The sequence below is a fragment of the Podarcis muralis genome, chromosome 1 (genome assembly GCF_964188315.1).
Source record: "Podarcis muralis chromosome 1, rPodMur119.hap1.1, whole genome shotgun sequence".
NCBI lineage: Eukaryota > Metazoa > Chordata > Lepidosauria > Squamata > Lacertidae > Podarcis > Podarcis muralis.
The window spans coordinates 73,228,900-73,243,068 of record NC_135655.1 but is presented as its reverse complement, the minus strand read 5'-3'; the positions used below and the strand labels follow the sequence as shown (position 1 = coordinate 73,243,068).

At 42.3% G+C, this 14,169-nt stretch overlaps 1 protein-coding gene across 3 annotated transcripts in view; it reads left to right on the top strand.

Moving 5' to 3' along the window:
• The window catches only part of KCNQ1 (potassium voltage-gated channel subfamily Q member 1), a 282,535-nt gene that overhangs the window by 189,928 nt on the left and 78,438 nt on the right, over positions 1 to 14,169 (top strand). For all 3 annotated transcript variants that reach the window (XM_028733561.2, XM_028733552.2, XM_028733570.2), the window contains 2 exons: positions 8,394 to 8,469; positions 12,872 to 12,966. In XM_028733561.2, coding sequence (XP_028589394.2) covers positions 8,394 to 8,469; positions 12,872 to 12,966 — 171 coding nt within the window. The remainder of the gene's footprint in view (positions 1 to 8,393; positions 8,470 to 12,871; positions 12,967 to 14,169) is intronic.

The following is a 14,169-nucleotide window of genomic DNA, read 5'->3' as shown; positions in this document are numbered from 1 at the left end:
TCCGGGTCATGTGGGCAGCATGACTAAGCCTCTTCTGGCGAACCAGAGCAATGCACAGAAATGCCGTTTACCTTCCCGCTGGAGCGGTACCTATTTATCTACTTGCACTTGACGTGCTTTCGAACTGCTAGGAGTTTTATTTGGTATTAATTACCAAAACAGAAGTGCATGCAATTGTAGCCCAGTTGCCCTTTTTGATGAGGATAAACCACTAGCAGCAAGGGAATGAAGATTCCAAACATGGAAGCAGTGAGCTGGGAGCGAGTTCTTAACCCTTTTCATTCTTGCTGTTTCTCTACTCCAAATCACACTTTGCCATCACTTCCCCTCCCATGAGGTTGGCCTCTCAAAGGCTGTTCAACCACAGTTACATGCATTTGCATGTTGTGTGTAGTTGCACAGTTTCTATCTCTGTATCTTTAAATACAGCAAGGCCTGACTGAAAAGCCAACATAAAACTCAGGATAATAGGATGGGAGCCTTCAAGACAACAAACAAACTGTCTGTGGATCATCCATAGTGCTAGAGGAATTATCTCTAATGTGTTGGCATTAGTTCTCCTGTTGCCTGATAAAGATTATGTTGAGAGAGCATTCTGCTATTAAGAGCCTTTCCCCCTCTCGCTCATTGAAATATGGCCTGACATTCAAAACCAGAGGCCTGCTTTTACCAGGTATTTCTTTATAAAAGAGATCCTAATCTCAACAAGATAAACTGCTTAAATAAAACTTGGTGAAAGAACAGGCTGAATAGCGGATTATGCTCTAACTATTTTAAAATACTCTGCATTAGGACAATTCTGCACTTGTGCCCTAAGGGAAGAAAGTAAAAACTGCTGAGGTTTTTAGACATTTTCAGAAAGGTACTGACCTTGCCTTATATTTACTCTTTTAATCTTCATTTTTGTCATGTTTATATGTGCAGAGAAGATGTGTTGTTTTGTTTTATACATGAGCAAAACTGAAAGGGAAAGGGTAAACCGAGCTTGTTCTTCATGTGTTTTGAATCCATAAATACGTGCCACTGTGCTGTTTGTTGGTTTCATATTACACATTCTGATTTATGGAGGAAGGCTTCTCTTTGCAAGCTGAAATTGCACAGTATTTTTTAGCCATTGTAAGAGAAATTATTCAGAACAGACTCACTTTCTAGAGGTTGTGTTGCTGCACCAAAGATAATGGGAAATGTGCCATTGCAAGAGTGGTAGGAGCAGTTTTGTTGCCCTGTAACTGATATACTTGGTTCTTTTCTTTTCTTTTCTTTTCTTTTCTTTTCTTTTCTTTTCTTTTCTTTTCTTTTCTTTTCTTTTCTTTTCTTTGACTAGTTCTGCTAGATATCTGCATAGTGGAGAACGAATGAAGAAAATCAGGCTGTAGAGGGTGCTTATTATAGGGTGCAGAACCAGCTCTAGCTCTGGGTTTGGATCCTAGCTCCAGGCTTCAGCAAGATGCCTTCATGTGATATGTTCCTACTGCCCACTCTGCCACTTCCTCTTGAGGAAGTGGGCCCCGCCCATTTGCCACTCTGCATCGAGACCCTTAATTCCCCTTAATGGCTCATCACCCAGGCTATCACCTTATCAGGAGGCTAGCCTGGCTATTCCAAGAATTAGAAGCCTTGATTAAATTCTAACACTTGCTGGATCCAGGGATTAGAGGGGTCTGGCACAAAGCTTAAAACCCATAACAGTATGTATATTATGTGTGTATTTAAGGTTGTTCTTCAATGGTTTTTAATGTTCATTTTTGTAAGTCGCTTTGAGTGTCATTTTAAAAAAGAAGAGGGAAATAACAAATATAATAATAGTAAAGATTTAAATAATGTAGCCTCCATAGCATTCAATTGTTTACTCTGATTTCAATGCAACTATACTGTGGTCACCCATTTCCTGTTATGTAATATCTAAAGGTGCAACTTAATCCACTTCAGCACATCACATGTAAAACACAGCTCAGTAATGAGAGGCTCCGTTATGAATAACCTTGCTGGGAATGACAGAATGTGTGAAAAGATTAGAGTAACCTTGGGCTACAGCAAATTCTATACCAAAATTCTCAAGGGACCAGATGCTGAAAGATTTCATTAGGCTTAAATGTACCAGTGAAATGGTTTCATGTGGGTGTTCCGGATCTCTCCCACCAGATTTTGTTACATGGGAAGTTTGTCACTGCTTGCACAGAAAACATGTGCCAGCTCATTTGCAACATGTATCTTTAAAATCTAGTCTGCTACAGATAATGTGTAAATAAGCATTCTTCCCACCCCCCTTGTTTTAAAAAAACACATATCCTACCTGGCACACAGTGAATACACATTGTAATGAAATGTAACAACTAAAATGCAACAGTTGCATAAGCTAAATGTAATCACCTTAAATAATAAAATTAAGTCAAATCCCTGGTGGAATGACCCTGTTTCTCTGGAAGTCTCTCCCAGGCGGGTGTTACTTTCCCCCAGAAGTACCCATGGTGCTACCATGGAAATATTCTGCTACATGTCATCACCAGTATAGCTACAAATAACAACGAATGTGAGGAGGCTTGTATGGGAACAAACAAGTAATATTTACCAGAGCCTCTTAGCACTCTCTAAGAATCAGCACCTTGAATTGTGGCTGGAGGTGAATGAAGAACCCCAAAAAGGAAACAACAACCAAAAATAGTTGTATGTTTTCATTCAGTTTCAAGTCTGAATAAAAGAAGTTATGGCCTGTATCAACCATAGTATAATGTTACTTTGTAAATATATTTTGATTCTGTTACTCACTCCTCCGTTGACGAGTCAAAGCAAAAGTGATATATAACCTGTAGCAAATTTGTTTAATTATTAGCCTTTCTAAACCACTTTAAAAATCTCAAAGTGATGTGTAGTATGTACAACATAAAACCCATTAACTGTTAAAACAAAAATACAGCCTAGGAGAAATAGGTAAAGGTAAAGGGACCCCTGACCATTAGGTCCAGTCGTGACCGACTCTGGGGTTGTGGCGCTCATCTCGCCTTATTGACCCAGGGAGCCAGCGTACAGCTTCCGGGTCGTGTGGCCAGCATGACTAAGCCGCTTCTGGCGAACCAGAGCAGCGCACGGAAACGCCGTTTACCTTCCCGCCGGAGCGGTACCTATTTATCTACTTGCACTTTGACATGCTTTCGAACTGCCAGGTTGGCAGGAGCAGGGACCGAGCAACAGGAGCTCACCGCGTCGTGGGGATTCGAACCACCGACCTTCTGATCGGCAAGTCCTAGGCTCTGTGGTTTAACCCACAGCGCCACCAGAACAGTATAAAAACAGCATATTAAAGAGATTCGGGGATTCAGCTGCATAAATCAGGGTCGCACCTTATGGGTCAGGCTTAGACAAAAAGAGGAGTCTTAGGAAGGCAACTGAAGTAACTGATGGTTGCTGTTTCAATATGGCAGATGAAAGGGCAGTGCACAGAAAGGGGGCAACAGAAAATAAGTGTTTTTGTGCATCACTATCCTGTGATCTTCTCTAGGGGGCAGTGTCATAAGCAGAGTTTCCCCATATGATTCTAAGTCATCTTGCAGGTATATACAGGGGCAGTCAGTCTTTGAGGTAACTTAGTCCTTAGTCAGGGTTTTCTATGGTAACTAGACCTTAAACATAGCCTGATTATGTGCACCCACGTACTGATCATGGTCCTAATTGTGTGTAGTAGGCAGGGCGATCCAATAGTATCAAAATGAAAAGACTGTCATCTTTATTTGCCGCATTTAAAAATATTTCAGTGAACGCGAAGCCACTGTGTGAAATGTTTTCCTGACAGGGAAGGATACATATTCAGTCAAATTGCTAAACAGCCTACATAATGCAACACATGGAGACAAACACACTTGCCGTGAAAGAAAGCATACTAAACCAATGGCAGTAAATTTAAATCTAACCTAGGGAATGTGCTTTGCAAGATTAACACGTGCTATTCAGACAATAATTCAGATCAATCAAAGGCAGGAAATTCAAACTTTAAGCTAAGTGTAGACTTGACATTCGGAATTTCCTGCCTTTGTATGCCAAAACTAGGTATGTCAAATTGACTTTTTGAAATAGGAATTTAAAATATCAAGAGATTTACTAGTTAATGGTGATTTATAATAATTTTCCAAAGCACATTTCAGAAATGTTGTTAATAAGTTGGGCTGTTCTGTTTCATGAATTGCCAGTGCATATAAAATTATAGAACATAATATGATATTTTCCTCAGTCACACTTGCATTCATGCATTGATTCATTCATTATATAAACATTTCTTTCCTATCCTCCTTGTGCTTATGCACATTGATCTATTAAAATACAAATAATAAAAAAATGCATGAAGCACACAACATTAAAATTTGTTTAAAAGCAACAATGGCATAGATCACAAGTAAAAATGACCTTAGCAGGCAAAAGCTTGCCAGAACAAACCATTTTGTGTGCCAGAACAAACAATTTTGTCTGCCAGAACTGACAATTTTGTCATCTGGTACACAATTTTGTCATCTGGTACAGATGACAAAATGCAACCAAAGAGGGGTCTATCCACACTTCATGGGGCCAGGTAGCCCACAATACTGCTATGGCCACTGGAAAGTTCCTACCTCATACTATCACCAACCATGCCTCCAACCTAGATGCAACACAGAGAAGGGCCTCACCTGCTTAGGCAGCAGGTAGGATAGTATGGAATGGTGTAAGTCTTCAGGTATCCCAAGTCCAAATTATTTAAGGCTTTAGAGATAAGCTTCTCCTGTCCAGAACAAGTAAAAACATGTCTGGCGTTGTCATTGTCCCCTATGATTCACTGCTCTGCAGTGGAGAACCTGTGTCCCTCCCGATGCCTTTTGGACTCCACGTCTCGTCATCCCTGGCCTTGCTGACTGAGGCTGATGGGAGTTGTAGTGTAGCAACATCTGGAGGGTCACAGGTTCCCCATCCCTGCTCAGGTATAAATGTACCTAGCACGCATGGATGGGTGCAGTGCTCAGCTCACCATAGATATTACAGCACAGTTTTACACATGCCTGCTCAGGATCCAGTTCAATGTGGCTTGTTCTCAAGGACACAGAGTGGTTGTAATTTCATTCGGGAAGGGAGGCTGCAAGTAGATCTTCTGCAGTTCTACTGCAAAACCCACCTGTTGCTCTTATCTTCCTAAACAGTTGTGCTTTCTTTGAAATTGTGTGGAAACTGATAGCAATTTAAACAAACAAAGAAAAAAGGTTTCTTGTGGGGGAGGGAAAATTCTTTATACTGATTTTTAATTTGCCCAGAGTCCTTGAACAGTTGGAGCAAGCTTTTGTTGTGTAGCTTTTGTCTATAAAGGTTTCTGGCTCGTTAATGTGTAGGGTGGGGGGGCAGGTGTGTTGGAAATACTTTCTGTAATCCTTTAGTATGGGAAGGCTTTTTTTAAAAAAGAAATCCCCTGATATTGTGACTTGGCTGTCTTACATTGTTTGGAAGATTTGGGGTTTTTTTTGTATTTTAATATGCAATTCGCTGCATGTTATTATAACGGTTTATATTATGATAGCAGTTTTATTCACCACTTGAAATCAGAGAATCTTGGAGTTGGAAGGGACCCCAAAGGTCATCTAGTCCAGCCCCCTGCAATGCAGGAATCTGAGCTAAAGCATCCTTGACGGATGGCCATCCAACCTCTGCTTAATAAAAACCTCCAAGGAAGGAGAGTCCCCAACCTCCCAAGGGAGATTGTTCCACTGCCAAACAGCTCTTGCTATCAAAAGTTTTTCGAATGTTTAGGTGTAATCGCCTTTCTTGTAACCTGAAGCCATTGGTTCGAGTCCTACCTTCCAGAGCAGGAAAAAACACAAGCATGTTCCCTCTTCCATGTGACAGCCCTTTAGATATTTGAAGATGTCTATCATATCTCTTCTCAGTCTCCTCTTTCCCAAGCTAAACGTGTCCAACTCTTTCAAGTGCTCCTGGTAAGGCTTAGTTTCCAGACCCTTGATCATCTTGGTTGCCCTCCTCTGCATACGTTCCAGCTTGTCAACATCCTTCTTAAATTGTGGTACCCAAAATTCAACACAGTATTCCAGGTGTGGCCTGGTAGAATAGAGTGGTACTATTACTTCCCTTGATCTGGACACTATACTTCTGTTGATGCAGTCTAGAATAGCATTACCTTCTTTTTTGCTGCTGCATCACACTGTTGACCCATGTTAAGCTTGTGGTCCACCAAGACCCCTAGATCCTTTTCACATGTACTGCTAGTAAGCCAGGTGTCCCCCATCTTATATTTGTGCATCTGGTTCTTCCTGCCTAAGGGCAAAACCTTACACTTGTCCCCATTGAAATTCATTAGCTTTCGCTCAGTTCTCCAATCTGTTAAGGTCATTTTGAATTCTGATTCTGTCTTCTGCAGCATTGGCTACCCCTCCCACTTTGGTGTCGTCATTGTGCTCTTCCAGTTGTTCCATCATCACAAACATCTATCTTTGCCTGATGGAATGATCTCCTCCCCCCCCATGCACTGTTTAGGGGGTTTTCCAGACCATCACCACCATCCCAAGCTGCTTTAGGAGGAGGAGATGGGTGGGTCCAGTTGCACTAGAGGTACTCATTGTGCTGGCTCCCGCTAGTGCACATACTTTTTTGAATCTGGCCTTGAGTCCTTTCACACACAAAAATCAACTCTAGGTTACCCTCCCCACCTGCCGCTTTCATAATTTCAGTAGCATAATGAATGGTGTGGCAGAGTAGGTGAGTGATTTTGTCATTGCTGTTGTGAAACAGTGTCACCTACCAGTAGATATTTTGTCTATCTCTGTCTAACAGGAAGAATCATTAACTTTGGATATATTTGTTACTCACATAAGTGTCCAAGGTGTGTGTAAAGCAAGTGTGCCAATATCAAAATGGGAAAATAGGACAGTATCGTTCCAGATACAAAGTCACAGATTCTGTCCTATTTTCCCATTTTGTTGTCTTCCTTCCTAACCTATTAGTCAATGAAGCTTCCACAAAAGGATGGCCTAATAGCTGAAGTGACTGAATTCTTTAACTATTACAGTTATGAACTGATGTTATCAGAATAGTAGCTTCAACATCTTGGACCAAGGGGCACCAAGTGGGGCATTTCTTCTGCCGATACTGCCAGACACAAAAAGGGATTGTGCTTTCCTCACAAGCTCTACTGCCGAGAGCAATTGTGGTGCTGCTGCCGCTGCCATGACTGTGTCTGTTTGGTGGGCAGAACACCGTCGCCTCACTCTTGTCTTTCACCAGCATTAAATTGACTTTAGTGAAGCTATTAATTATTGACTTGAATGAAAAGAACAGTCTTGCTTGGCACGCATCCAGCAAAATTCATACTGGGGTGCTGAACAAAGACAGTTCCCTTCTGTTAAAATGAATATGATATGCAATGGTGGTGGGTTTCTGGTTTGTCGTTTTTTTAAAAAAGATGATTCATATTATGTAATAAACATTTCACTTGGTGGCTGGGGTGAGTGGGTGTGCGCCACAAAATGAATGCAACTCTTAAACCACATACTCTAGATTAGTTCTCCTACTAATTGAACAGAGGTCTTTGTAGCACTCTTAACCCTTTACGTCTCTGTACTATAAATACTTATTTCCAAGTATTCTTTTTGACTCCTTGTTGCTGCATGTATTTGTGCTTCTAAAACAAGAGTTACTGTGGTGCAGCAATCAGTATGCCAGACTAGGACCCAAGGGGACAAGAGTTCAGATCCCTGCTTGGGGATGGCCCAACTTTCAGCCTAACCTATCTCACAGGGTTGCTTTGAATATTATACGGAGAACCTTGAAGGAAAGGTCGAATGCAAAAATAAACAAACAAATATTTTAACCTCCGTTTTCTAGCATATATATATAATTTTGAAAAAGAGGGTGGGAAGGAAACCTTTTTATAAAGGGCTGCACCACACACACACACACACACACACACACACACACACACAACCTTTCCTACTTTATCGGGCCAGGTGGGGGGGGTCAAATAAAATGTGAGGGTGCTTGTTTTCTTGAATTGTGTGCATCAGCAAGCACAGTAATCTGAAACCTCTACCTTTTCAACATGAATAGCTGTTACTTTTGAGGGGGAAAGGGTGGGAAAGCTAACTGGATGGATTCATTTGACACAGGGGTAGATTTCATACTCTCCTCACTACTTAATACCGTGAAAGACATTAAGTTCTAGTATAAATTGTAGAGATAAACACTTTGGATTTTAGTAGCTTGGTCCTTTGTCACAATAATAGTAGCACGTTGTGTCCTCAGGAAGGATTGTTGCCCCTTTTATAAACATTCACTTGTTACCAAAGCACTTACTGGGGATCATTATCATTATTATGTGGGCAGAGATGCTCTTTTCCGTCTAACTCGCCCTTCTCATTTTTCCCACACAGCTTGCGAGAACATCACCGTTCTGCCATTAAGGTGATACGCCGGATGCAATATTTTGTGGCAAAGAAGAAATTTCAGGTGAGGTGATGAATAGTGAGCTGCTTTATCTATATAAACTCTTTTATTCTTCTGGGCTTATTATTGTTCCTTTTGTGGGCTTAAGAAAGAAAAGACCAAGGCAATTCATTTTAGTGATGGTGAGTTACACCCACTATTCTCTCCCTTCTTGAATAGGGTGGTTGTTTAGCAGCAGGTTAGTCAACTGTGGATGCACTGGGAACAGGCTAAGCCCCTGAAATGTACCATGAATTAAAATGTTATTTTCTGCTAATGGACTTGACCTTTCACCTTCTGTTATCTCTTTTTCCTTGCAATGCAAACATTCTCATATGTCTTCATTAATTCTGAGCTGTATATTATTGTCAGGCTGACTCAGTGGGCCTAGAGATTAGCATACTACCTTAACCTTGTTTCTATCTCATACTTGCTGCGGTCCTGATAAGAAGCTGGGATAGAAATTTGCAGGCGTGCTGGAAGGTCTCTGCCACCTTTCTCACACATACTCCTGGGAAAGCCTGCTCTGAGAGGACCAACTAGCTGTATGTTTACAACGTCCTGATGGTTTGATTTCCAGTGCCTATTTTAGTTATTGGCAATCTGGCATCTCAATAGGCTGTGTTCCCATGAACACATAAGCTTTTAGGTGTTTGTTCTTCGGGAGCAAGTTGCTCTGTTCTGTGCACTTTTTGCACACTATTCATATGTGGAAGTCAAAACAGCTCAGTTCATGGAAGGGATATTGAGTTCCTAGAAAACTTGTTGGGAATATAACTAGTAACCTCCTGCAAGTTCTATATAATTCTGTTCAAGCCTTCATTAAACACTTATGCTCAGACACGGAGATTGACACATTTATTGCATGTAAAATCTACATTCAGGCCATCTAACTTCTATTTTAAGAAAAGCTGGTTTCTGTGATTTCTCCTTTGCATGCTTTTTCTCTTACACTCCATACTTACTTTTCTTTTAGAATTTGCGTAGTTTCTTCTGATTTTGCCATTCAGGTGGAGAGGCAGGCATGGAACTATACAGAACACTGGTGCCTCACCCCCAGCCAGTGGAAATCTTATTCAGTCACTTGTCTGGCTTCTGAGACGTTTCCCACATACTTTCAGATAGATCTTCTTTCCATCCACATAGTCTTGAAAGTTGGTTTGAGAAATAAAGCAAGCGGAGATGACTGCTGTTGTGCGACTGAAGCTGGAAAAATCCACTTTCTTGTAGGTCACATTGGTGACAAGCAGAAGTATGGGTTGCCTGGGACGGGGGGCACTTTAGTACCACACCCAGGCCTGGCCCAATGGTGAGGCAGGGTCAAGTGCCCCCCTGGAGCGGCAAAAGTCCAAGGGGCGGACTTTTGCCTCCCCCCACCTGCCCCGCTGCCTCCACCACTAGTGGAGAAGCGGTACCTGTTTCTGGTGAGATGTCACCGAAATCTCACAAGACTTCAGCGAGATCATGCAAGATCTCACCGGAAGTCAGTGCCACTGCTGGCGCTTTGCGGGCGATGCCACGCAGTGCAGGTAAGAGAGGCGCTGGCGGCAGGGCAGCGGCGAGGGAGTGGGATAGCAGCAGAGTGGGGGGGGCGACACATTCCCATTTCACCTCAAGCAGTGAAGCAGGATGTGCTGCCTCTGGCCACACCACCACTGGTCACCCTAAACTCCAAAAAGTTTATGAAAAAAGTCATCAGCAAGCTGCTTTTATAGCTGCTTCTGTGTGGTCTGGTTCTCCCCACCGGTAGTAGTAGTTGTTGTAGTATCCAAATTCTGTTATCAAGATTTTAGAAGTGTTTTTTTTAAAAGATAATGCATTCATTAGCAGGATAGGTATTCCATTAAAAGGTTGTCTTGTACCCATGTACTTCATACTGAAAATGAGTACGAAAAGCTGCTGTACGTGGTGAACAAAGTTTATTTTGGAGTTCCATTGATGACAGGGGTAACTGACATGTCTGTTGTGGCTTTTACAATGATGTCACCAGACGCTCTTGATGTATTTATAGCTTTATATTTCAAAGTGTTACCGCAAACTGTGCTGTACTTTATACGTAATTCAGTTACCTTACTATCAATCAGGAATTGTGTATGTAATTTTCTGTAATCACTTCAGAGGGCTTTCTGGCAAACAAGATAGTTCAAAGTTCTTTGTACTTCAAAGAATGTTGCACACGCTTGTACTTGGCCATTGTTTGGTTACACTCCTCAGAATTTCCTGCAGCTTGAACTTCCCTCTTTTCTTTCCCATTCTGGCTCTGAGGGAAACACCGTGCCATGCAGCTGCTGCGCACACAACCACATAGTAGGAGCAGTAAGCAGCAGCTGTGCACATATTTAATGCATGCCATTCTCTGCTGTGCCTTCTGCAAACACTTCTCCTGCACATTATGCAGAAAATTCTAACTCATTTAATGTATTTATTACCATCAGCAGTGTTCCTAATTGGAAAAGGGGAAGGGGGGAATAAAGCAAAGAAGAGGTAATGGGAAACACAGTGCAGGAAGTTTGTTGCCATCAATATTAAGGGCTGGGGACTGCAAAGCAATGTCTGTGCGCACTTACACAATCCCTAATGGTGACTGGCCAAGACGAAGGCAGTGAATTCTGTTGTTTGAAATGCACTTGCAAGGTTTCCGCCCCCCCCCAAAAAAAATCCTTTGACCATGTTAACATACAAAAAAGATAACTTAAATAAGTGTGGCGGCAGGGGCAGCCATCTCAGCTTGTAAGCTTTCCTCATTAAAATGGCTGTTTGAATCCGCCGAAACTGTCCTTGCCACATGCCACTTTACACAATTCACAAAACCATCAGCCGGAACCAAAATGTTGTAAAGTGTGTTGAATGCCGGACTAGGACTGGGGAGGCCCAAATCCGGATCCCCACTTGGGCAATGATGCTTACTGGGTCACCTTGGGACATGCAGGGGGGTTTTGAGATGTGCGTAGCTTTCCCCAGGGGGCACATTCCAGCCAGCTGAAGTGCTTTTAAGTCCCGTTGATTTAAGCAAGAGAGTTAAGCACTTGCCTAAGTCCCTGATCTAAGTGGGACTAAAAACTACTTAACTCGTGTCTGAATAAATGACCGTTTCCAAAACCTATAGACTATATTTGGTTTTACTAGTAATACGTATTGCATGTGATTAGATATCCTAGGAGGCTTCATCCCTGATGTTTATACATGACATATCTGTGTGGGAGCCACATCATCATTGTGTTTTTCCTACTTGGAAAATGCTTCTCCTTGAAGCTTGTGTTCCTTGACTAAGCAGAACAAAGGGACTTGGACAGGAAGACTGGAGTCATACGCTGGTCTCCCATTCCCTAACAGCCTGGTACACACATGGTGTAGGGAGCAAACAGGGCTCTGCTCCACCGTATGGGACCTCTCCTACTTGTAGCTGCTGCAAGAGGATTGGACTGTTAGCTCACCATAGCACTAAATATTCAATTTTGTTCAGTGTGCTATACTATCAGTGCTAAAACAAATCAGCCCTGTGGATCAAGTCCTAGCTTACCAAACGCTTGCATATACCACTGGCTTGTAGCGCAAGAGACCTAAAGGTAGTGAATTTTCATGTGTATAAATCTGTGTTGGTAATTTTAAGAGGTGTTTTATATGCATTGGTTTACATTATTATTTTTTCATCCTTAATTTTTCTACTGTATTTATGGTTACTAAAGCACTTGGTTTTAAAGGCAGAAGGGGAAAATTATTGAAACATTTATAAAATTATGAAAGGGTTTTTAAAAGCATTCTTAAAACCACCTTTCCCAACCAGAAAAGTATGGCAAAGCACAGAATACCAGGTGGGCAGTACAAATCTGTATGAATGCCAACTCCCACCATTTTATCACACTTTAGAACAGCCTTCCCTAGTCTGCTGCTGTCCAGATGTTTTGGACTACAATTCCGTCAGCCCCAGCTAGCACAGCACTAGTATTCCAGAACATCTGTGGGCACCATGTTGGGGAAGGCTGCATTAGAATAACCAAAAACCTATCCCAGAAGGAACAGACTTGACTCTACATGGCCATGGTCACTGTGGTAAGTGCACCCCTACAGTGCTGTTGACAGGAATGCATGAGAGGGCCTTCTTTGTTATTGCTGTACTACCTGCCACAAGAAATCCCTTCATCTGGCAGGCCTTTGGCCTGATCAATGTCTGATTTTGCCACCATCTTCTTTTCCAGTGTTTTTATGATGCAGTTGATTTCTTTTTTCACTTTTGCTGTTTTATTTGTTTTGGAAGTTTTCTCTCCTTTAGGCTTGATTATTTTTAAGCTTTGTTGTAAGTCGACATGGTGAGCCAGCACAGAAAGAAAAAAGTTAACTTCCAAGTCTTTCTGTTGTCAATCGAGTATATGTGACCTGATATGCATTATGTGATTTAACAAATATTTATTCTCTCTTATTTTTACAGCAAGCTAGAAAGCCATATGATGTACGTGACGTTATAGAACAATACTCTCAGGGACATCTCAACTTAATGGTGCGAATAAAAGAGCTTCAGAGAAGGTATGGAACAGAATTTAGCTGCCCAAACAGATAAGTAAAATAATAGCTGCATGGTGAATCCTGCAGAATCAAGGCAACAGTGAAGAACCTGTGGTCCTCCAGATGTACTTGAGTTCCAACTCCCCATCAGTAGGGCTGGCCCACCCATAAGCCAGACTGAGGCAGCTGCCTCAGGCAGAGGAATCCTGAGGGGTGGTGCCCCTGCGGGCACCCCAACTGTCCCTGCCCCTACCACCAGAGGAGCGAGGAAAAGTGGTGGCTTCTGGCGAGGTCTCACAATATCTCCCCAAAAGCTGCCTCACAACTCCAGCAAGCAAGGGTTCAGCCAGCAGCAGAGGGGGATGCCCCCTTTCCATTTTGCTACCAGTGGTCATGGCCGAAAGGAGTTGGAATCCATCATTATCTGGAGAACCACAATCTCCCCACCCACTGCAATAGAGAAATTGTCAGCTGCTCTAATGGGCTTACAGATCTGGATCAGCAATCTGGGTAACAGAATGAAGTAAAGCATCAAAGATGTCGGCCATAGCATCTGTGCAAGGATGTGTGCCAAGGAGATGATGGACACGGACAGGGAGAAACCAGAAATGAGGGATGATGTGGAGATGACTTTGTTTTGAAGGGCTACTTAGCCAGTCAAGGTGAAAGGACATGTTAGGCTAGGAAGCATTCATTTGCTAGTTAATGATGATACAGGTAAGAAGAAGCATCCTTCCACATATCCAATCTTCCGCATGAATCCTTCTCACAGGCCTCTTTCCCCAGCTGGGCTTCAGGAGGGAAGTAAGCAGGAAAAGGGGGTTGAGGGAAAGGGTTGCAGGCAGAAATTTGTTGTATAGGGAAGGTCTAAGCAATTCCCTCCTTCCTGCTGGTTCCCCCAATACATGTTCCCCACATTAAGCATTAGGAGGTAAACATGGGATTGGAACTTTGCATTTGTCTTATGTTGTCTAATTTCACTCTCAGGAATAAGGAAGAAGAATTTTGCAATAGAAGCAGGGCTAGGAAATGTGAGTGCATGGCAGGACCCTGGACTATTTACATACTATGCCATTTCTGCCTGTGGTTGTGAGGCCTTCAGGAACAAGGACACACCCCCTGCATTAATTAATACATGTTGGCTGTTACCTTTCCTGGGCCTTTGGATATGGCAGAACAAAAACCAGAGCTTTAAAAAAAAAGGGTAGGATTGTGTAAAGCAAA